At 37.4% G+C, this 24,342-nt stretch overlaps 1 protein-coding gene across 1 annotated transcript in view; it reads right to left on the reverse strand.

Annotated features, from left to right (window-relative positions):
• Window positions 1-15,564: 15,564 nt before the first annotated feature.
• LOC135154575 (probable serine/threonine-protein kinase roco4) overlaps window positions 15,565-24,342 on the reverse strand; it is a 40,486-nt gene continuing 31,708 nt past the window's right edge. The window contains exons 11-12 of the mRNA XM_064101292.1: window positions 20,720-20,791; window positions 15,565-16,189 (exon numbers count right to left, since the gene is read on the reverse strand). Coding sequence (XP_063957362.1) covers window positions 15,983-16,189; window positions 20,720-20,791 — 279 coding nt within the window. The 3' untranslated portion in view covers window positions 15,565-15,982. The remainder of the gene's footprint in view (window positions 16,190-20,719; window positions 20,792-24,342) is intronic.

Genomic DNA, 24,342 nt, shown 5'->3' on the forward strand with positions numbered 1-24,342 from the left:
TGGAGCTCGCAAGAGGACCGGTGGAAGGCAGAAATATGGCATGAAAATAAATCATTTTTGAGAGCTGATTTCTGCAAACTCTGATCACTATTTTGAAAAGTGAAGTTATATATCTGATTAGTAATACTTTCCCTTTACAATGATGACCACATAAAGTCATTATAAAATACTTTTGATTCTTCGGGTGTATACTTTAAAGGTAGATTCAGATGGTTTCATGATTTGTTCAGTTGATTCACAGGAACATGAATCAAAGGAAGAGTGGAAAGTCAATTTGAGAGTAAATAATGAGCCAGTTGAGTTCAAGATAGATACTGGAGCTCAGGCTAATATCCTCCCTGAAACAATCTATCACAAATTGAAACCGAAACCAAAACTACAAAAAGCCAAAGTGAAGTTAACAGGTTACTATGAGACAAACATTCCAGTAAAAGGTCGTTGTAATGTCTAAATGGAGTGTTCGATGCTTAATCATTCCTGGAAATCGTCAACCATTGCTAGGTCTCAGGACGAGTGAAGAGTGGTATCTAGTAAAACGCGTCTATCATGTTGATAAACAAACAGAGATAAAAACAGAAAAAAAAACTGTAGTGCAAGATTATGACAATGTTTTTGTAGGATTGGGATGTCTTCCAGGCAAACACCACATCACATTGAAAGACAATGCACAACCAGTTCAACATGCATGTCGCAAAGTTCCATTTCCAATTCAAAAGAAACTAAAAGAGGAGCTAGATAAGATGGAAAACATGGATGTAATCAAACAGGTTGATGAACCGACAGATTGGGTGTCTTCTCTTGGTGTAGTCAAGAAAAAGAATGGTCAACTCAGAGTCTGTCTAGATCCGCGTGATCTAAATCGAGCAATCAAAAGAGAACACTATAAATTGCCTTCTAGAGCTGAAATAACCTCTCAGTTTGCTGGAGCCAAGTATTTCAGTAAATTAGATGCATCAAGTGGTTTTTGGCAAATCCAACTTGATGAAGATAGTTCGAAGCTTGTACATTTATCACTCCATACGGAAGATATAGATTCTTGAGACTACCTTTTGGTATCTGTAGTGCTCCTGAAGTTTTTCACAAGATAATACATAACTTGTTCGTAATGTACCTGGTGTCAATACCATGATGGATGACATATTGGTATGATGAAGCACACAAGAAGAGCATGACGATCGTCTGAGAAAAGTTCTAGACATCGCACAAAAATCAAACCTGAAACTCAATCGAGACAAGTGTGAGTTCAATGTGAACCAGATGACTTTCATTGGTGACTTGATCAGCCAAGATGGAGTCAGACCAGATCCTAAAAAGGTGGCTGCCATCAGAAACATGGCAAGACCAACCTGTAAACAGGACATACAAATGTTCTTGGGGATGATAAACTACCAAGCAAAATTCATTCCAAACCTGTCAACAAGGTCTGCACCTCTACACATATTGCTTGAAAAGAAAGTAGAGTGGATGTGGGGAAAATGAACAAGAAAAAGCGTGGTGCGAGCTGAAAGAAGCTCTAATGAGTCAACCAGTGCTTCATTTCTATGATTGCACAAAATCCACAAAGATATCAGCTGACGCTTCAAAAAATGGACTAGGAGCACTTCTTCTACAGCAACATGAGCAAAATTGGCATCCAGTAGCTTACGCATCAAGAGCTATGACTGATGCAGAAACACGTTACGCTCAAATAGAAAAAGAACTCTTAGCTATCACGTACGGATGTGAAAAATTTCATCAATATATCTATGATCAAAAGATAGAAGTTGAAACAGATCACAAGCCACTTATTCCATTGTTTGTTAAGTCATTGGCAGATTGTCCTCTACGCATTCAAAGATTACTAATCAGAGTACAGAGATATGATCTCAAAGTGTCATATACACCTGGAAAGTACATGTTCACTGCTGATACACTGTCACGAGCAGTAGATCCAAAAGCAGAACTGAATGTTGAAACTAAAGAAAATATCAGAGTCTATGTAGATATGATAATACAAGCAATGCCAGTAACATCAAACAAAAGACAATAACTTGTTGAAGAGACCAAAAAAGATGTAGAACTTCAAGAGTTGCTAGCCACCATCAGAAATGGTTGGCCAGAAAGTAAGCAACAATGTCCAGCAAGAATAAAACAGTACTGGAACATTAGAAGTGAACTCTCTGAAGCAGATGGAATCATCTTCAAAGGTTCTAAAATAGTAGTTCCAAATTCCATGAGACGATACATACTAAACCAAGTACACGAAGGTCACTTAGGCATTGAGAAATGTAAGGAACGTGCTAGGGAAGTAATCTATTGGCCCAGAATCAATGCAGGCATAACTGAAATGGTCCAAAATTGTACTTCATGCCTAATGTACAAACCAAAACAACAGGCTGAAAGCCTAAATCCTCATGCCGTACCCAATCGTTCTTGGGAAAAAGTTGCCGTAGATCTATTCACTTTGAACAAAAGAGAATATATGGTCGTCGTCGACTACTACTCACAATACATTGAAGTATGTACTATGACTTCAACTACAAGCAAGGCCGTGATTAATCACATGAAAGCAATATTTGCTCGTCATGGTACACCATGTGAACTGATGTCGGATAATGGTCCTCAATTTGCAAGCCAAGAATTCAAAAGCTTTGCAAAGGAATGGGATTTTCACCATACCACATCAAGTCTACATTATCCACAATCAAATGGCCTCGCAGAAAATGCTGTGAAGATTGTCAAAAATATCATACTGAAGTCACAGCACAGTGGACAATATATCCACAGAGCTTTATAAGTCTATCGAAGTTCACCAATAGCATGCAGGAAATCTCCAGCAGAACTTCTGTACAATCGTCAGATTTAATAGGTCAAACCTTCCCATGCTTGACACATTGCTCAATAACCAACAGATTGATACTAAATCTGTGAGGGGAAGAAAGGATGAGCAGAAGGTGAAGCAAAAAGAGCGATTCGATAAACATGCTCGAGACTTGCCAAAGCTAAAACCTGAGATCATGTGATACTCCAAGACATGAAAACTAATATCTGGTCACAACGTGGTATCATAAAGTCTGTCAATAATCATAAAGATCATACCGAATTGAAACAGCTACAAGCGAGATACGTCGCAGAAACAGACGTCACCTAAGGCCAGATCCGAGACACCAAGCCGAGTCTATTCCACTACCAACACAGGATGACTTCGAGCTAGATGACAGCACAGAAGGGGAACCAGCATCTGATGTTCGCGTATCTTTGTCATCATCCCGAATAACCAGAAGCGGACGAGTCGTTAAACCGCCAGATCGTTTAAACTTGTAAATAGAGGAAAGCGAACTAAACATAAAAACTTTCGCGTTTCGTTTTTTAAATAGCCATATTAGTTCAAAGATAAATTTAAAACTGTAAATGGTTTGAACTCTAATACAACCACATGATAACTGCATGGTTGCATGTGCATGATATAAATTTGCATGTTAAATTCAATCAGCAATACAGCATTGAATTTATCGCTATCATAGAAATATATATGAACTGTATTTGAAAGCGACAGTACTCCAGCTTTAAGGGGCAGAATAACCCCCTAGTACTGTTGTATGTGTACAGGTAGTCCACCCTGTCACTGTGTAGTTTAAGAAGTATTATATATGTGTATATAAACCTCTTTAAAGAAAGGGAGGTGTGGTGATAACTGATAAAGGTCTGCAAGCGTAGACTATACTATGTTATTACCCGTGACCACTTGTTCTGAGAAAGCTATGGCTGCTACTAAGATGACGGAGTAGTGATGTAGCTCACCTAATAAATGTATGTTGTAAATACGTTACAAAGAACTGCCTACTGGACTTTGTTTTATATTCAACATATTAGTTCTAACCACCGCCCAAACCCTTCCAAGTCTCGGCCCCTCCATGTTCACGCCAGTCATCCTAATGACCATTTCTTTGAGTGTCTGTCCCTACCTCCTGTGGAGCGTTTCATGAAAGGACTTGTCAGACGTTTTATCCGACAAGTCCTATTTCATCCGACAGTTACCATAGTAACATTGCTTATCTGCCAATCGAAATCAAGGAAAGATGTCAGATCTGACAACATGTCGGACAAAAATGTTGATGAAACGTTCCCCCGGACTCCGACAGGCAATGCATGGCAAAGTACAGGCAAGTTGCTAATATTTTTTTTTATAGTGATAGAGCTTGGAATTTCAACGTTGACGACCTCAGGAGTCTATTGAAGAATCTAGTTTGTCTCCAGAGCCCGAGTGTGAAGGAACCTCGTTCATGCTGCGCATCCAGGTGTTTCGTCAATCACCATATTCTGATAAATTCTATTTCGCATTATTACCCTTGACAGCAGTGCTGCTGAAAATATGCTCGCTTCTACAGCCAAAAGCTTATGCTTTAGCGTGTCCTCCACCACCCAGTCAGCTATTCAGGCCGACGGGTCTTCACCGCTCAAGGTTTCTGGTGAAAATCGCTTCACTATTTGTCGTGGTAGTCAACTAAAGGATTAGTTTTGAGAACACTTACGTTAATGTCCTTGCTGGTACGCCATTTATGTAGACGAATGATGTGGCTATAAGGCGAGCACACAAGGAAATTTCCTGGGCTGATGTTCCTGTGTTTAGTCATGGTTCCAATGGTAACCATAAGACTAATCATGCAAGAACTACACATTTGTCTTTTTGTGTGGATTCTTAAACTACATCCATTTGGCCAGGTAAATTCATTGAGCTGACCCTCCTACCAGAGTTTTCTGATGAAGAGACCTTATATTGAAACTCGCTCAGATTCCCTCCTACACCAACAGTAACATAATTCTTCTTGGCCCCCAATATTGTCTCGAGTGTAGCCTTGGAGGAGAGGATTCTAACAGGATCCACTATGTTCAGCTACAGCGATGCTTCTGGACCATTCAAGGCAGTTGTTTACGCCACAGCCCTCAGTTATGCATCTTCTTGATTCCGTTCAGTGTAAAAATGACAGTTCTAGTAAAAATGACAGGGGTAATAGTGGCAGATGTAAAATTGGCAGAGGTAATAACTCGTTTAGGGGGTGTTTGGAAATAATTTGGTCAGATCGACGGGGTAGAGTGACGATACGAGTGGACTTAATACCAGACCGAGCTTTGTTGAAGGCATAATGAAACTCATCTGTCCAGTGAATGCGGTCTTGAAACTACATACCTGCTCGAGATTCATCAAGGGGACTTGGAACTTGAAAGGAAGAACGGGGGCAGGAAATGTGTAGGCCCCAATGAAAGACCCCGTCCCCTTCACAGTTGACTGTGTTCCTACACTTTGAGGACTCGCCTTGAGGGCCCATTCAACCCAACCTAAAATAGTTGCAGTCTTTCGACAAACAGTAGTCTTTTATAGAGAAAGGTGAATTCAATTGGAGTCTGGTGCATGTAGCACCTTGTACCAATTCTGTAAAAGAGCCCGCCAGGTGTCCACACCACAATACAAGTCATATGCAAGCTTGACAGCAATGCCTTCAGGCTATAGATCTCCAGTCTCTGACCCTGGCATACCCATAGCACATCATGTGTCCACCTTGATACCGCGGAAATGTGCGGCAACACCACAACAATTCATTGAATTTCAACGGAGAGGTATTCGGTAAAGAAAAAAATGTCCTTCCAAAGTTCCAAGGTCAGATATAAATATGTGTTCCACTGCTCTTTCTTTCCCAGAGTTTAATCAACGGTGCCAGGGTCGTTGCTTACAACCGGGAAGAACCCTGGTTTGAAGACTATTTACATAATCGACAACAATACGTACATTTCCAATCTCAAAACTCACAAAAACAAAATATCAAGTGCGGCGTACCACAGGGATCAATTATGGGACCCCTACTTTTTTATTATCTATATTAATGATATCATAAATTCATCCCCAATTCTAAATTTCATAATTTTTGCCGACGATACCAGTATTTTCTATTCCCATGCTAATTTAGATACTCTAACTCATATTCTTAATTCAGAACTCTCTAAAATATCCCAATGGTTTAAAACAAACAAACTTTCACTTAACATAAGCAAAACCAATTTTATACACTTTCGAGAAGCTAATCCACACTTACCAGCTCCCAATTTATCAATTGACGGTTTACCTCTTACTGAAAAGCACTCTACCAAATTCTTGGGAGTAACAATTGACTCCAATCTAACGTGGAATGAACACATACACAATGTACATACATCTATATCAAGAAACATAGGAATAATTTACAAATTAAAAGACTTTCTTTCTGAAAAATCATTATTGGTTCTATACAACTCCCTAGTACTTTCACATATGATGTATTGCAATATTGTATGGGGTAACTGTAGTATAACGAAAATAAACTCTCTTCTACTTCTCCAAAAACGAGCAATTCGTAACGTTACTCATTCGCATTATATTTCCCACACAGAACCTCTATTTCAGCGTTTAAATGCACTTAAAATACAGGATATTCACACTCTACAAACAGGTATATTTATGTTTAGATACACTTACAATAATCTTCCATCATTATTCCAAAATCTATTCAATTTAAATTCAAATATACATGCATATCCAACCCGCCACTCTTCTGATTATCATCTACACAACCCCAAACTTATTCTTGCTCAAAAATCAGTTCGCCATCATGGACCAGATACCTGGAATTCCTTACCACAATACTTAAAACAATGTCCCTCTCTTAACTCATTCAAATCAGCCTTTAAAAAATTTATGACACGCAAATACAATTCTGAATAATTTATGCATATATATAAAAAGAGTTCTACGGGTCTTGGTCAATTTTCAATTTTCTTGGTAAATTTTTAATTTCTATCTGATCTCATAAACTGTTACATCAGAAAATGAAAAAAATTAAGTCATAGTATCAAACTTTTCTATCATTTCAAGCTGTATCCTGGAACCATTCAATAATTCCTAATTAATACTACCCCCACACCCTCATATACCGACACACATACACGCACACCCACTCTCAACACACACATACACTTATACATACACATACAATTTTAAATATACATTTGCACACGCGCACACGTTTGCACATGCACAAACACATGCAAATACGTCAAATGTGCACATAATATCAGGCATACAAGGTTCTTGCATGTAAATATCGTATTAATAATATCTGTTTATAATTAATTTAAGTCAATGCTTGATTTGTACTTCGTTCTTTTTTGTCTATTTCGCTAATACGTTTTGAGGCCGCTACCCTAGTCAAGCACTGCTTATGGTAGCGGTCTCCAGCATTTTTTTTTTTGGTCTACTCAACAAAGTACAACTTATAATATTGCAAACTAATACTATCTATATACATTTTTGCAAATGAATGATTATTTGTATTTTTTTTTTGTAAAAAGAAATGTATCACTATTTTTTTCTTTATGTTGTACTTTATGTTTGTTAATTATTTCTGTTGGAAAAATGCTGAAATAAAATCAAATCAAATCAAATCAAAACCCAAACACTTTTCGGAAACGAGGAGGAAAAAGCTCCGGGAAAAGGGTCTAGGGAAAAGCATACCCTAAGCAAGTTTGCCTAGTCTTAAAAAAAGATGGGAAACACATACCCTAAAGACGTTTGACCCTGCGAGTGACCATCGACCAGTCTTTCAAAACCACCCTTAAAAAAGCAATCTGTGTTTTTGATACCCTTAACAAGTGCACGCGCGGCCAACGTCTAAAACTGCAAAAAAAACCTGTTTAAACGCTTTTTTGGGGGTCATGCATGTGAACAGCAAAATATTTGACTGACCCCCTCGGAATTATAACTGATGGATAACTGTCCCTCTTATCCAGCTTGGTAACTATACGCCACTCAACTTTATTATAAAAGCAGGTGGTGTCACGGTATTCCTATGCATTGGATATTGATGCAGCTATTCAACAATATCTGTCGGCTACAAAAGCTGTCACTCCCTTCAGAATGTTCCTCGTGTTGCCATTCCTTAGTCTACAGGTGACCATTGGTGTGTAAACGGTGTATTTTGCTGTGAAGCGTTCCCTTCAACTTATTTTCGTCATCAAGTCAACTGGTCAAAAACGCAAAAACACCCCCAATAAAAATAAATGAGTATCTTGTTCATGTTGGTTATCAGTGGCGAAACAGGCAGGGCAGGGGACAGTCTTTGTGATGGACACAGGTAAAGAAATTGACAAGCAAAAAAAAAAGAAGAAAAAAAAAGTTTATCAACAAAAAATTTAGGGGGGAGGGGACCATCTATGGCAGAGCGTCTTGAGCTTTCGGTACGCAAAAAAGTGCAATACCACGGAAGTAGTGCAATACTGGTATCACAGGCCTAATTAATTTCCCATAGACTCGTGTGTAAAAATGGCACTTTAAAAAAATCATAAAAATAAGGAGGAAATTCGAGGGTTGAATGTTTACTACCAGTGGACAGGATATATGTCTGAGATTCCATATTTGACCAGAAAAGGGTATCTCGACCGGCTCACTTTAAAAATAAATCGGCATTTATGAAGACTACACCCGACAGGATCAAATTTATCACTTGAGAGAGTAAAATGGCCCTAATTCTTCCGCCAGTAAAAAAATAGTTCCAAAGTAGTGATATATCTTTCCAATTTGGAAAAAGGAGGTTCAGTAGGTACCCTCCCTAAAATCAGTGTTAGATTGTCAATCATATTCATTCATTTTTGTCAATCAGCAATATCAAATTTCAAAATTGAGCAATGGGTTGGCTCGAATGAATATCTTTGGGCTGCCAGTTGTAGTTAGGCCCGTGTGACCTACTACAGAAGTAGAATTGTGCAATACGCATGCGCGTGGACTTCGCCTCGTTGTTAGTGATTTCAGTCACTATATTGACATGAGTACACATGTAGAATAATTAAATTAATATTCATATCGAGGTTTTTACCTGACTGAATAAAGCACGAATGCCTGTGAGCAAGCAACCAGGGGACCAACGGCTTAAGGTCCTCTCCGAGGGACCTGATAATGAGGATAACTTGGGGTGTATTGTAATGGCAACAAGCCCTTCCAAACCTCCAAATTCGTGCAGATTTATTCTATGAAAATACTTAGAAACAAAAACTAAACTACCTATAGTAAATAATCTGCTCTATGTATTGTCTCAGATCTCATAATTTAAAGGGGTAGATCGGAAGTGGTTTTGATTGTTCAACCATATTCAAACATCATGCTAACATTGCATTTATGAAGTGGAATATTATTTAGCAATTTAGAAACCATTGAAAAATTGATTGCTTCAATGCACTATTAGAGATGAAGTTGATTAAATCAATTAACAATCGATTATTATTATAATCGGTTTAAAAAAATATCCCAAAATAAGGATGATAGCTAGTCCATTAAAAATGTAAGTTATTGATTGCTAATGACAAATTAACATATTTCTAACATATGCATTACCCCAAAATAGGCCAATCAGCGCATAGCATGTAAATAATGGTTATTTTCAAATTGTAATTATTGTCGGGTATACCCAACTGTTAATTACATTAGTTTTTTCTTCATATTCCAACCATTTCTAAACAGATTTTCTTCAAACCAAAGGCATATTTCTTCATAGATGATAATTCTGCCTCTATACTCATGGTAGTTTTTATCCTCCCTCCCGAAGTAGTTATCAACCTGATACACCCTCTACCCTTCCCCTTTAAGGACAGTGTTATACTAATTTCAATATCAATTCAGGAATAGAGAGGAATGTATCTATGACGCAATTAAGTCATACAAATTGTCGTGATTGTATGCAGTTGAACTGTATCTCTGTAAGTTACTCGATCCAATCACTCTCATCTCCCTGGTCCATCCAATAACGTGTACGTAGGTATGGGTACCTATATCTACAAAGTGGGTATTGTCTTAAGGTCAGGTCCCCCCCCCCTCCAAAAAAAAAATCTAAATGCATGATGGTCACCTCTTATGATCTGTGTATGATTAATTTTTAGAAGAAAAGAAAAACAAATCTTCAATAAGCCACCCCTTAAGAAAACTCAGATTCTGCTTATATATACCTACTTACATGTACTAGCTATTAGATCGCGATAACATTAGCATTGAATGTTTCCTAAAATATCCCATCATAGCTGTGGTTTCCCTGATGTTGCATGGGAATTTCTGACAGCAAAAAAAATGTTAATTGTACTTGCATAATTGTGAGTTGACATTGTATAAAAAAGCAATATGATATCGTCAACAGGTTGCCAGTTTATTATTTTATTCATGTTACCTGACAGATGATTGACAAATGTCATCCCTATACTCTCAGTGGAAGTTTGTTTAAGGGATGGGGTTATTTAAAAAATATTCTAAAATTTATGACACAAATTTATCACAATGTCAAAAGATATGTCATGTGTATATACATATTAATAAAAATCAACATGTATTCCATCTTACCACCATCATTTCTATATCAATAATTATCACCATCAGCATTATCACTATCATATCACACACAAATGTATGGTATAGAATAATCACATTACCACAACTGCCTTTATAAATATCATCACCCACACCATCCTTTATATCAAATTATCACCATAACAAACCTCTCAATTTCATTTCGTAATTCTCCTGGAGAAATTACAGGAGATCCCGCCCGCGCATGCGCAGTCATTACGTTCGCAGCATTGATTTGGCAGTCATTTTCCGCCATTTGGGGTAAGATAAAAATTGTTTTTTCTTCCCCTTCTTCGAGTTGGTTGCTGGAATTTATGCGCTAGAACCCTTTTCTATAACAACCTCCTTCTGACATCGACATTGGGTCCCGAGTTGGAGTACTTCCTGACGAAAATACGATTATGAATCGTGATCTCTTGAATGTGGATACCAGCCCGCCGGCGACTCAGTCGCAGCGGAGTGCGGTTTCTCCACCGGGCCAGACGCCGGCGAAGCCGGCCGCAGGGACCAGTTCCGCGAGCCAGCAACCAGCTTCGCATCAACAGTCTACGTCTTCGTCGAATAAACTTCATGATAAAGCCGGAGATATGATTAAATCTCCGTCGGGCTTTTCGGGCATAGGTACCGATATGGCACTATTGCAAGCCAAGCCCAATAAAATTGTCAAAAAACATAAGCATACTGATAAAGGAGATATAAATCTCCGTCGGGCTCTTCGGGCATAGGAACCGATATGACACCATCAATAGCCAAGCCCAAAAAGAATAATTTTCCCCCACAACTTTAAACTCTGAGTTTGAGGAGAGACTCACTATTAAATTAGAATCGCTTTTGACTAAAGCACTGGAGAACCAGGCTTTTCAGAACCAGTCAGGGAGCCAGTTACTCCCCAGGCATAGGTCAGCCATTATCAAGATAATATTCCGTCTGAGGCTAAGTCTTTACGATGATAGTAATTTATGCCTTGGTTATGAAGATCAGAATTTTCAGTTCTACGCAACTAGCTAGGTCAGGTCCATGTGACCAATGTCAGTGATGACAATTCACAAGCACCAGATTACGAGAGTGGGGAAGGTGAATGTGATGTGGGCCAATTAAGGCCCAGGCATACCGGCATTAGCCGCTAAGTTTTCCCAGCCCCAAGAGATGGGGCAAGCAATTGATGATAACCTTGGTCGATGTGCCAAGAGTTAATGCTCCCATTTGGGACAAACTAAAACAAGTAACTAGATATAGAGACCTGTAACTACAAAAAAAAAAAATCAACGTTCACTATAACGAGAGGTTTGACAGCATTCATGCAATCTTGAGACCCAGTGAATATTTCTGAAGCTCAACAAGATTGCCTCGCTTTGCTCAGCAATGTCAATTTTGAGCTAAATTGCACAAGGAAACGTCTTATCAGACCTGATATGAATATGAACTTTTCACCATTGTGCAAATCTTCCCAAGTGGGCAAGTTCTTGTTTAGAGATGATGTTGCTAAGCAAGTGAAAGACCTGAGTGAGCAACAAAAGGCAGCTACAGGGATGATGACAGGCCAATATTATTGAGGACAAGCAATTCAAGTCTCACACATATCACCCATATGCCAGGAGTAAAACCAGTACTCGTGAATCTGGATGGGCTCAATCAGCCCCACATGATTTGTGGTCAGGCAACCGAGAGGGTGCTTTTTTAGGGCAGCCCCAGTGGAAACGACGCAAGAACAAGGGTCAAGACCAGTGGCAGAACCCAGGCTCAAAGAGCAGAATGCCTTCCCACAGCCCCTTTCCCCTAAAGTAGGGTGCACCTTCGAATAAAACAAAGAAACTACTTCTGCTGAAGAGGCAAGTTTACTTAATGATTATTCAAAGTTTCCTATTGGTGGCCGACTGAGGCATTTTGTAAACAATTGGAAAAAAATATTACTTCTGATCACGTCATCTTGTTGAAGGGTATAAAATTTAAGTTTGAAATTTTATCTATTAAACCATACCGTTCACTACCCCCACGCTGTTTTCATATCAGAACAGCTGAAGTAATGAAAGTCAAGAAATTATACACTTGAGAAAAAGGTGATTGAACAATGCTCCCATGAGAAGGGAGAGTTCGTGTCCAACATTTTTACTCGGCCCAAGAAAAATGGTGGGCTAAGAGTTATTCTGGATCTTTCTGACCTGAACAAGTATATGGGTTGTCAGCATTTTAAGATGGATAGCATACATACAGCAACACAATTAATGTCAGAAAATTGTTTTCTTGCCTCAGTGGACCTCCGGGATGCTTACTTTTCGGTCCCAGTTTACCCTTCAGATCGAAAGTACTTAAGATTTATTTGGCAAGACACTCTTTCAATTTACGTGTTTACCAAATGGTTTGAGTACTGCACCACGGCTCTTTACCAAAATTTTGAAACCAGTGTTCGCCACACTGCACCAAGCAAATCACATCTTAGTGGGTTATCTTGATGACACCATCATTATTGGTAACAATAAGGCCAAGTACAGAAGGCAATAATTGATGCCACGGTTGGCCTTTTATCAGAGCTTGGGTTTATTATTTACCCTGATAAGTCGGTACTCAAACCATTACAGGAAATTACTTTCCTTGGATTTGTCCTTAATTCAGTGAATATGTCCATGACACTCCCTTCTGACAAGGTAAATGAAGTTAAAAAGTGTTGCTTAGACCTCCTCCAAACTAACTTGCCTAGTATTAGAGCAGTCTCCAGAACAATTGGGAATATTGTAGCAACATTCCCTGCTGCCCAATATGGCCCTCTTTCTATCGGGCTTTGGAATTGGACAAAATTGTAGCACCGAAAATTAAGAAAAGCCATTTTGATAGACCCATGCAACTCTCGCAGGCAGCTCGGTACGATCTTGAATGGTGGATAGCAAACCTACACATTGTATACTCGTCTATTCAGAGATAAGAACCGGACCTGGAGTTGTACTCCGATGCAAGTGGTTCGGGATGGGGAGCTCCATGTTTAGAGCTAAATTCTAGCACATGTGGGCGATGGAATGCTGAGGAGCTTGTCAAGGCTAAGAATAATGAGATTAATTATCTTGAATTACTGGCAGCCTTTTTCGGACTAAATTCCTTTTGTACATCTATGAAAAAATGCCATATCCTACTACGCATAGATCATGTAGTTGCAAGGAAATTGCTAATACAATCTAGAAATGGTGTTTAAAGAGACATATTTGGCTGTCTATTTCTTATATTCCAGGCAAGCTAAATGTAGAAGCTGACAAGCTGTCTCGGAAATTCAATGATAGTACAGAGTGGACACTGCATAAGCAAGCTTTTAACCAATTTACTCATTACTTTGGCTGACCAGATATTGACTTATTTGCATCTCGACTAAATAATCAATTGCCTAGGTATGTCTCTTTGCAACCCGATCCTAGTGCATTCTTGGTTGATGCATTCTCCCTAAACTGGGCCAAGTTGAATTTTTATGCCTTCCCACCATTTTGTCTCATACCAAGTTGCTTGCAGAAAATTCTGAATGACAAGGCTACGGGATATAGTTGTCCCAAATTGGCCCTCACAGTCTCGGTTTCCCTTGCTCCAAATTATGACAATGGGGAAACCTGTAGAATTCTAGAGGAGGAAAGGGTTATTAACTTTACCTTTCTCAAATGTCACTCATCCCTGTTGGGATCACATTGATCTATTATGTTGCAGGATCTCCGGAAAAGAGACTGAATAAAAAGACTACGGAGATCATAATGTCTTCATGGAGAGACTCTACTAAAATTCAATACTGTATCTACATCAGAAAATGGAAAAAGTTTTGTTTGGACAAAGGTTGGAGTTATGTTCAATCATCAGTAGACATTTATTGGAGTTCCTTACAAGTTGTGTGAACACAGCTGGTTATAGTACCTTGAACACTACAAGAAGTGCCTTGTCTAAAATTTTAGTTTTAGATGGTCCTTTTACAGTGGGAACTCATCCCTTAGTGCACCGCTTTATGAAAGGAACCTTTCAACTTCGACCACCCAAACCCAGGTACACTCATATCTGGGACGTTAGTGTTGAACCACTTAAGGAAGCTAGAACCTGCGAAAACCCTTAGCTTCAAGCTCTTAAGCCTGAAAATTATTGTCACCCTCTTTGCACTAACCTCAGCGCAGCGGGTGCAGTCGCTTCATCGGTTAAACATTGAGCATACGACTCTTAAAGATACTAGTAGTGGAGCTACGTTTTGGTTTGGTCAACTACTAAACAAGACAGACCAGGGCATATCACTGGAGATATGACATTGGAAGCTTACCCTCTAGTTAAACGACTGTGTGTTCTTCATTATCTAAAACATTATATTCGAAGAACAGAACGTGTGAGGGGATCAGAAAAGTTCCTTTTTATCAGCTATCAGAAGCATCATGGGAGGATAAGTAAACGAACCATCTCCCTTTGGAAACGAGTAAATCTAGCTGCAGCTGGGGTAGACACTGATATCTACAAGGCGTAATCCACGAGGGCTGCGTCGGTGTCAGCAGCTGAGAGGTCCCATCGCTGCTATTCTCAGACAGGCTGGATGGACTAGTGAGAAAACTTTTCAACAATTCTACCATAAGGCTTTGGATCAGAAAAGTTACTTCTCAGCCCCCTTGTTAGGCAGTACCTCATTCTCGGTTGTATGAGGTATTATGTTGTGTTTACACCAGGGTTGTGACTTGGTGTAATTTTGGTATCAAATATGCCTCCTGAGCTTTAAAATCTCCTGTAATTTCTCCAGGAGAATTACGAAATAAAATAGAAAGATTAAATGAGAACAAAGTTTGAAATTTAATATTTATTTTATGAGTAATTCGGAGGGAGAGATTACAGGCCCCCCACTCCCTCCCATTACTCAAGGGCGAATTTAGCTCTAACTTGTTCTCGTCTTAGTTTAATCTTTCTTGCTGTTTTATCAGGAGTCATATTTGATGCTTTGAATGATGACTGCGCATGCGCGGGCGGGATCTCCTGTAATCTCTCCCTCCGAATTACTCATAAAATAAATATTAAATTTCAAACTTTGTTCTCATTTAATCTTTCTATTATATCGTTTTTCCAACACCATCTTCATCAATCTGTAACAAACACAACACTGGTGATATTATTCACATCCCTGTTATGCCCAATGTAAATCAATGCAATCAAATGATGAGAAACTATTGAGTATCATTATTGGTGTACATGCTTATTTATTGTAATGGTAATAGTAAAATATTTGTTAACATTATCAACAAAAGTAGAGAAGAAGTATGTTCCAACCAGTTTGGCTGCCGGAATTGTTACCCCTAAGGTACTTTTGTATAGCACGCGCGCGGGATCGAGATAGCTGAGGCATTCGTAGACAAATTACGGCCTCTGCTCAAGTCGCTCTATCTTTAAATTACAGAATGTGACGCGTTAGCGGTACGGAAAAAAAAACGCACCCCGCGCGTGGTGTGACTACTATTTTTTTGCGCCACGAAATATAGTATGCACTGCCATGGCACGGCTATATTGCAGACGAATTTGTAATGCGTGCGAAAATGTCAACATGTTAAATTATTGACCGCATTTTACCTCTAGACCGCGACGCCCTCACATAAGGTACATTTATCAGTTAATCAACCTACCAAATTTTGACTTGACTTCAGATGTGGTGACTACATGACTTCCGCATAGGAGTTCCTCCTGCTTGAAACATTCTTGGAGGCGAAGTTTCATCTCTGTACAAATTGGGCAGAGCACACAGATGTCATACCGGATTCCCTTCGCCCATTGTTCACAAAGACTATCGAGTGTCCGTATCACAAAATCCATTACCTGCAAAAAAATAACAAGGTCATTAAAGGAGTGAGTGTACTCCAGGCAGACCAGGCTGAAATTATTTTGAAATAAAATATGATAATCCTTTCATAATCAATTTGGCGTTATACAGCTTGCCCCTACGCCTTTCTGCCACGGAAATAGATCAGTGGTTTAGCGGGATTATTCAGACTAGCGCAGATTTTCCGTCGACGGGGTAGTATCGGCATCGCGGCAGTCTTAGAAATTGATCATGATTTGAACTAATAAACATGATAAAGTAACATCAGACAAAGATTTCATCAATATCATACAAGGAAAAGCAAAGTTATGAAATTTTATTTCCATGCAATTTCCAATGAAAATGCAATGCCAATGGCGTACCGTAGATCACAGCATGTGGGAGGGGGCACGTGGAACATTTTTATGTACGTATAACTGACTGCTTCGCGTGCTTAAGACCAGGTATGCCTTTTCTCACTTTAAAATATACATGTCAAGGACTGTTGCTAGGAATTCATGAAGAGCTTACCTAATCTCACCATTGTCTAGTAATGCGAGTGCGGAGCTTGCGGTGCATTTTTTTTAAGATTTACACCTTAACACAGAAAAATACTAAGCACTTTTTTGTAATACGTATATGAACATCACACTAATCTCATTAATCAAATATTGCGAGAGAAAAGCCCAACCTATTTGCTTTTATATCGAGACGTGAAAATCGACATTTAAGGACTGTTTGTAGTACTTCGTAAATAGAATACACATTTCTCCAGTCAAATAATGCCAGCGTGAAGCGCTAGCTGAAAATGTTGATATTAAGATCAGAAAAAGGGATTATTTTTTTCTAATTTATGAAGAGAATACCTATCTCACAAATCCTCTAATGCAAACGCACATGTGGACTGTTTTTTTTATTTTTTATTCAGACTTTGAAATGGGGCAATCAATTTAAGTAATTATATCAATGATAATTACATCACTTGATAAAATAATGAAAGCTAGAAGCGCAAAAAAGGATTTGGTGTATATTGACTTGAAAGTTGAATATTTTTATGGTCATCTAATCATCCTGAAAGGGTTTATGTATCTCATTAACCAGACAATGTGAGCCCCAGGATTAATTAACACCTAGATAGGCACTAAGCAAATTAAGGGGGGGGGTTATATTTTCCTCCCCTCCCCCACTGCGGAATGAACAAGCTTATGGTGTAATATCCCCAACTATTCTTGTACACTTTATTGCAAGAAAATATTTTTCTATTATAAAAATGGATTAACAACTGATTTAATACATATTGATTGTTGCAACTTATTTTGTGTACTAGAGACACACATCATACTGTATGCAAAATATCACATAATAATGATTTCATGTAATAACATACGAAGCCAGGAAAGTGGGAACCTGACGTCATTAGCCTACCTAATAAATATGTTTTATCACAGAGTGCATGCAACTGTTTTCCAAAAGTATTAAGTTTAAACTTCGTTATTTCTTATCCGATTTTGATGAACCTTCAAGCGTTTTACTTAGTGAATTTTTACGCTTTTTATTCAGATGTGATTATTCCAGCCCTGAGTAATCCTTTAAAAATCAATATCCAAATTCTGTCTAAGGACAAATGCGACCAGCCACTCAAAACGCACCTTCTTACTCAAAACAAATTTTGAGATTTTTCGGGTCGTACTAAGCTTTAAAATAATATATGACTTGTCCAAATTGATCAGCGATAGCCAACACAAGTACTTGATTGAATGTAGAAGAAAGTCAGCGAGAGCTTTAATTAAGAAATAAGAAGACAATGTATAGAAGTCAGGGTTTAATCAAGCATGAAGTTTGTGTACTTTCAATGAAACCTCCCAAAAATCTTCTTTTCTATTCTTATCAGTGGCGTTACAGGCGGGGGGGGGGGCAAGCTGCCCCCCCCCCCCCCTGGCGGATTTCACCAGAAAAAAAAAAAACGGGAAAAAGAAAAAAAATGAGGGAGAAAGAAAAGGAAAGGGGAACAGGAAAAGAGGAAAAGGAAAGGGAAGGGAAGGGGAAAGGGGGAACGAAAACGAAGATTTTTTTTATGGAAAAGGAAAAAAAAGCGGGAAAAGGTACAAGAGAAGAACATTATTTTGACAAAGAACAAATCATTTCGAAATAGGCTTATGTAATGCAATTGCATGATGGGAAATTAATTAAAAGATGACAAAGTGGCAAAAATAGCGGAACACGAAGGCAGAATGGAATTAGTCAAAAGTTAAATTAAAAAACAAAGAAAAGGGACAAGAAAAAAAAAGATAATAAGACGACCGGGCTGCCGAGGATTGAAAATAAAGAGCGGGAAGAAAGATGGACTGCATACAACATTGTGCTATAAGCTTGCTTGTAATTTTGTAATGAAACTAAGTTAGGGGCTTGCCTTTTGTACAAGCTTTGTTTCTCGGCAAGACCCTCCGTTTTGCTTTTGAATACAAATGTCATCTTTGGTAACTTTATTTATTGAATTGTGTTCCTTAAATCTAAGATTTTGTTATATATATTTTATTATGTCTCGCATTATATTCGACCTTGTTATATTATATTTATCATAATTATGTTGTGGAAACAGAAATCAATAAATCAAATCAAATCAAACAGGGGGGGGGGTCTTGGTACCACACCCAAGAGGAAATAACAGTATTTATAGGAGACAACGTAGAATGACATGAATGGAAACAATAAAATATATCGCATACTTTCGTAATTCCGAAGCTTCGTTAATCCGAAGGTTCGGTTATTCCGAAGGTTCGTATTTCCGAAGGCTCGTAATTCCGAAGGTTCGTTAATCCGAAAACGAAATAAGGTTCGTAATCCCGAAGGTTCGTTAGTCCGAAAACGAAATGAGGTTCGTAATTCCGAAGGTTCGTTAATCTGAAAACGAAATGAGGTTCGTAATTCCGCAGGTTCGTTAGTCCGAAAACGAAATGATTAACGAACCTTATTTCGTTTTCGGACTAACGAACCTTCGAAACAACGAACCTTATTTCGTTTTCGGATTAACGAACCTTCGGAACAACGAACCTTATTTCGTTTTCGGATTAATGAACCTTCCGAACATCGAACCTTATTTCGTTTTCGGATTATCGAACCTTCGGAATGACGCCACAAATGTTCGGATTAACGAAACCTTTTACGTTTTTGGATTAACGAACATCGAGGTATAGGCAATTTACGTGTTTCGGAATTACGAACCTTCGGAACTACGATCCTTCGGAATTACGAAGTGTAACCAAAATATGTTATTTGCTGAATATAAAGGAAAAATCTATCACATAATTAGAAACTAATTTCAATAGGCAATTTTAATTCCCAGCTCGCTTTGCACGCTGGCGACTTTTAAAAATTAAATTCAATTCAATTCACTTTATTCACATCCATTAAAAGGTACAAAATACAATATCATATAAACAATAAAAAACCATACATACACAAATCAATGACAAATAGAAAGAGTAGAACCAGCATGCAGTGGATGTAGGATGTAAATTTTCCCACATTGCTATGTTTTGCCCCCTCAAATATATTTGGTTCATTACACAACTGGGTTGAATAAATGCGTTGTGTAAAAGCTATATTCTGTATATTCCCACAATTTGATGAAATTAGCGGCAATCTGAGAGGTTTAAATGGCCGTATAGGAGTATGGAAGGGTTGCGTTATTGGCCCCCAAAAGTTCTACAAACAAGAAAAACAAAAAAGGAGTAAAGAAAAGCAAAGGAAAAGTGTAGGATAGCATTTTATTTACTGAATATAATTTCAAAAATATCTGAAAGTTAGATTCACGGGACTTATATTAAGCAGCTTTTTAGCACATGTGTCATACTGCGCCCCACGGTTTTTTTTTACTCTACTGCCGCTAAGAATCCTGTTCACAGTGGCGTACAGACCATAAAAATATATTCTTTTCTGGATATCATGTCAAAATCTATCACAAAATTTGATTTTTGTATTAAAAAGGTCAAAATTTGTGCTTCGCTCGCAACTGTTTTTTAAAGATAAATTCTGCCCTTTACGCAATATCTGGCCCTCTCAAAATGGTCGCCTCATTACACCACTACGCTTGTTCATACCATGATATGACCGGGAAATTGTTGGCTCTTGCCTCCCCCCCCCCCTGGCCACCAACCCCTGTTACGCCGCTGATTCTTATTTACAACTTGAAATTGTTAACAGTATGAAGAAGAGGTACATGTATTACCCTTTTAAATTTCGCTTTATGAATACCAACTTGCTTTTTGGCTATTTACAGATAACCTTACCTCACGACTTATTGTTGGTTTTAGGGTGGTTGGTCACAAATGGTCACTCAAAATTATTAGTAAGATATCAGGGTAGCAACTCATTAAAAAAAGGTCAGTACTTTTCATTAAAAACTGATACAAGCTACCGAAATCGTTATTTAGATTGATTCAGAGCAAATCAATGACAAGAGGGTTAATAAAACACTTCTTCTCATACAAATCTTCCAATGAAATTGTATTTCTTACAACTGAACGTTATCGTTACGAAGTACTCACATCTTTGACGGCACTTGGAGCGGGAAGTTGATGATTATCACTTTCTTTTCCAGAATATTGGTATACAGTCACCTAAAACATCCAAGATCAAAGAAAATAGACATTAGTCAAACCTGTACTACCGGCCACCTGTCCGAAGATGCTATTTATTGGCTACTTTTTTGCATTGGAAAGGAATATGACTTATGTCAATAAAGTTCACCTGTCTACATTGGTGAGTGGTAACGTTTTCGATGTCCTTTTTGGTGGCTCTAATAGACAGGCACGTCCAATGGCTAACGATAAGGAGATATACAAGGCTGCTTGATTGTACCATACACGTTTATGGGTGCTATCGTTCTGAACATGAGCGTGCAACTTGATCTAAATTTAGCCTTTTAGTTTGCTTCACATTATTTTTACTTCCGCGTTATGAAAATGTCAATGAATTTATTTGACCCATTAGTCAGTCGGCAGGTCCTCAAAATAGCAGCTTCTTTTATCCAGGTGATATTCACGACTAAAGGGTTTCTGCATTGTTAATGAACGATAATGATTATGATAAAGCTGTAGATCTAAGATTTAACATGACATAGGTTTTAGAAGAGGTACATGTATTTTAAGTGTGTCAGCAGCCAGCTTTTCATAGGCTAAGTACATTTAGCAGCTAAAAAAAACAAGAATACTTCGCTTTGTTAGGTCATAGAGACCACACACCCATAAAAATCTCAATGCTTCCACACTCTGCAAGGCTACACTCACCATGTCGTTATGTCTTCAAATTACCTGTTGTTTTGAAAACATATTCAGCCAATCATAACTCTTGACATTATGCTACTCAGAAATGTTAGAAAATCTCGTATTGTATCCTTATGGAAAAAAAATATGGCTGCTGACCCATCTAAGATGTGCCTCATATCGAGAGGGACATTGTAAGAAAGTATAGAGTTTGAGTTTTTATTTGTGCTCAAAACAAAAGCTTTTGCACAATTTGCAATATTATACGGAGGAAGAAAACTCCGTATGAGGCATGTTTTCAGGCCTGAAAATCACTTATTTATTTATTTATTTTTATTTATTAACAATATTTCAACAGGATACCCAATCAACATAAGAATTGCTCTCCCTTGGGGTCCTGCATATTAAAAAACAATCACAATATATCTTATTATACACAGTAAAATTAACAGAAAATATACATACATTGTAATAGAACATAATATATAGAAGTAAGATATAAATGAAACTATAAATCACTATTAACTACGCACATCATTGGAAAGAAGGGAATATACATACATAGAACATAATAATCGAAATTGACATCGGAGATATCTACTATTGGAGAAAAAAAACTGCAACTGAGGTTATCGTTTGAATATTTCTTAAAAATTGAGAGGGAATTTATGTTTTGAGGTTTAGGTTGAAGACTATTCCATAATGAGACGGCTTGATAATGAAATGAGTGTTTGAATGATTCAATGTGACATTTTGGGAAGTGTAACTTATTTTGTGAGGAACTTCTTGCACAGTGTGAATGAATTTCTTTCCTAAAAGTAAATAGTTTGGACAGACAAGTGGGAGCAATACATTTCATACATTCGAACATTAAAATAAATCTGAAAATGCGAACTCTATCTTCAAATCTTTTCCAGTCTAAGAGGGCAAATAAATTTTCAGAAGGCGTCAAGAAATGGGCATTTAAAATTATCCTTGCAGCTCTTTTCTGTAACTTATTCAATCTTTCGGTATCTTTTTTTAATTTACCCCCCCCCCCTCCCCCAGACAATACAACAATAATCTAGAATTGGCAAAACCATAGCATTATTTAAAGTTAGTAAAGTATTTTCATTTGACACAACCTTTTAACCTTCGTAGGATACCTAACTTCCTGCTAACATTATTGGCTACTTTAGATACATGTTCTTTCCATGATAATTCATTATCAATAAGTATACCTAAACATTCAGAGGATTGAACTTGTATAATCTCGTGACCATTACAAATTATTTTTAACCGAGATTCATTGGAATGAATAGAGTTTGCAAGTCGAACACGTGTACCAATAATCATACATTTTTTTTTCATAATTCATCATCATACGGTTTTCTTCTAACCAGCAGGCTATATTTTCTCAATCCAATTGTAATTTATTTTGTATTTCAGCTAAACTATCACCTTCAGCATAAATAGATGTGTCGTCTGCGTACATAACTATTTTAGAGTGTTTCATTACATTAGGCATATCATTTATAAATATGGAAAATAATTTTGGGCCCAATATGGATCCCTGCGGTACTCCTTTCCGCATCTCTTTAGTTTCAGAAAGTACCCCATTTATATTAACACGTTGTGATCTATTAAATAGATAAGAATTAAACCATTTGATTGAGTCTGATGAGAAACCATATTTTTTGCAATTTTAATAACAGCAAATCCAAATCTACCGAATTGAAGGCCTTTTTCAAATCAATGAAAATTACCCCGACCATTTTCCCATTATTAATACTTGTATACCAATCATAAACCATATATACTAATGCAGTTTCAGTTGAATGGTATTTTCTAAACCCGAATTGGCTTTCACATAATAATCCAGAAACATTCAGAAACGAATCTAGTTCTGTATTAACAATCTTTTCTACAATCTTGGAAACAATACTTAACACTGAAATCGGCCTATAATTACTAATTTCTTCAGTACTACCCTTTTTATGAAGGGGAAAATTTCAGCTTCCTTCCATTCCAATGGAAAAGAGCAGGATGAAAAAGAATTGTTTATCAAAGATACTAAAGAAGGAATCAAAACGTGACAACATAATTTAATCATTTTACAACTTATTCCATCAAGGCCACAAGACGAATTTGTATTTAAAGTTTTAATAGCCTTTGTGACTTGATCGGAATTTACTATCGGTAAGTTAAAAAGAAAATTTTATTGGGATGAGTTTGGATAATCAGTTTGATGTGGTGAAGAATTAATATCAGTGACATGACTAAAATCGTCAATCAAGTCTTTAGTAACTGACACAAAATAATCATTAAAATGGTTGGCAATATTCAGTGGATCATCATATTCATTTCCATCAAAAACAATCTTATTCAAGGAAGATTTATGTTTTGAAGGTAATAATTCTTTAATACATTTCCATAATTCGCTGCTGTTATTTTTACAATAAAAACATTTATTATGAAAATATTTCTTTTTATTAGATTTGACCATAATATTAACTGTATTTATACTTTGTTTATACATGGCCCAGTGTTCTTCTGATTTTGATTTCATAAATTTCTTTATTTTTTTATCTCGTTGTATCATAACATCTCGTATATCACTTGTTATCCATGGTGTATGTTTTTCTTTAACTCTCCGTGACTTAATAGGCAAATGAGCATTTACGACATTCAATAAGGATTGCTTCCATTTTTTGCCATAAAAATTCAACACCTTCGTCACTATTTAGAAAACTCCAATCTGCATAAATCATGCTTAAAACTATTCTCATTGAACTTTTTAAATGATCTATAAGTGATACATTTGGATTCTTTTTTAAAATTTTTACCACACAAAATTCCAAAAATCATAAAATGATCACTGATAGATAAGGTTATCACACCATATTCCGTAAATAATTATGGTTTCG

The sequence above is a fragment of the Lytechinus pictus genome, chromosome 6 (genome assembly GCF_037042905.1).
Source record: "Lytechinus pictus isolate F3 Inbred chromosome 6, Lp3.0, whole genome shotgun sequence".
Taxonomy (NCBI): domain Eukaryota; kingdom Metazoa; phylum Echinodermata; class Echinoidea; order Temnopleuroida; family Toxopneustidae; genus Lytechinus; species Lytechinus pictus.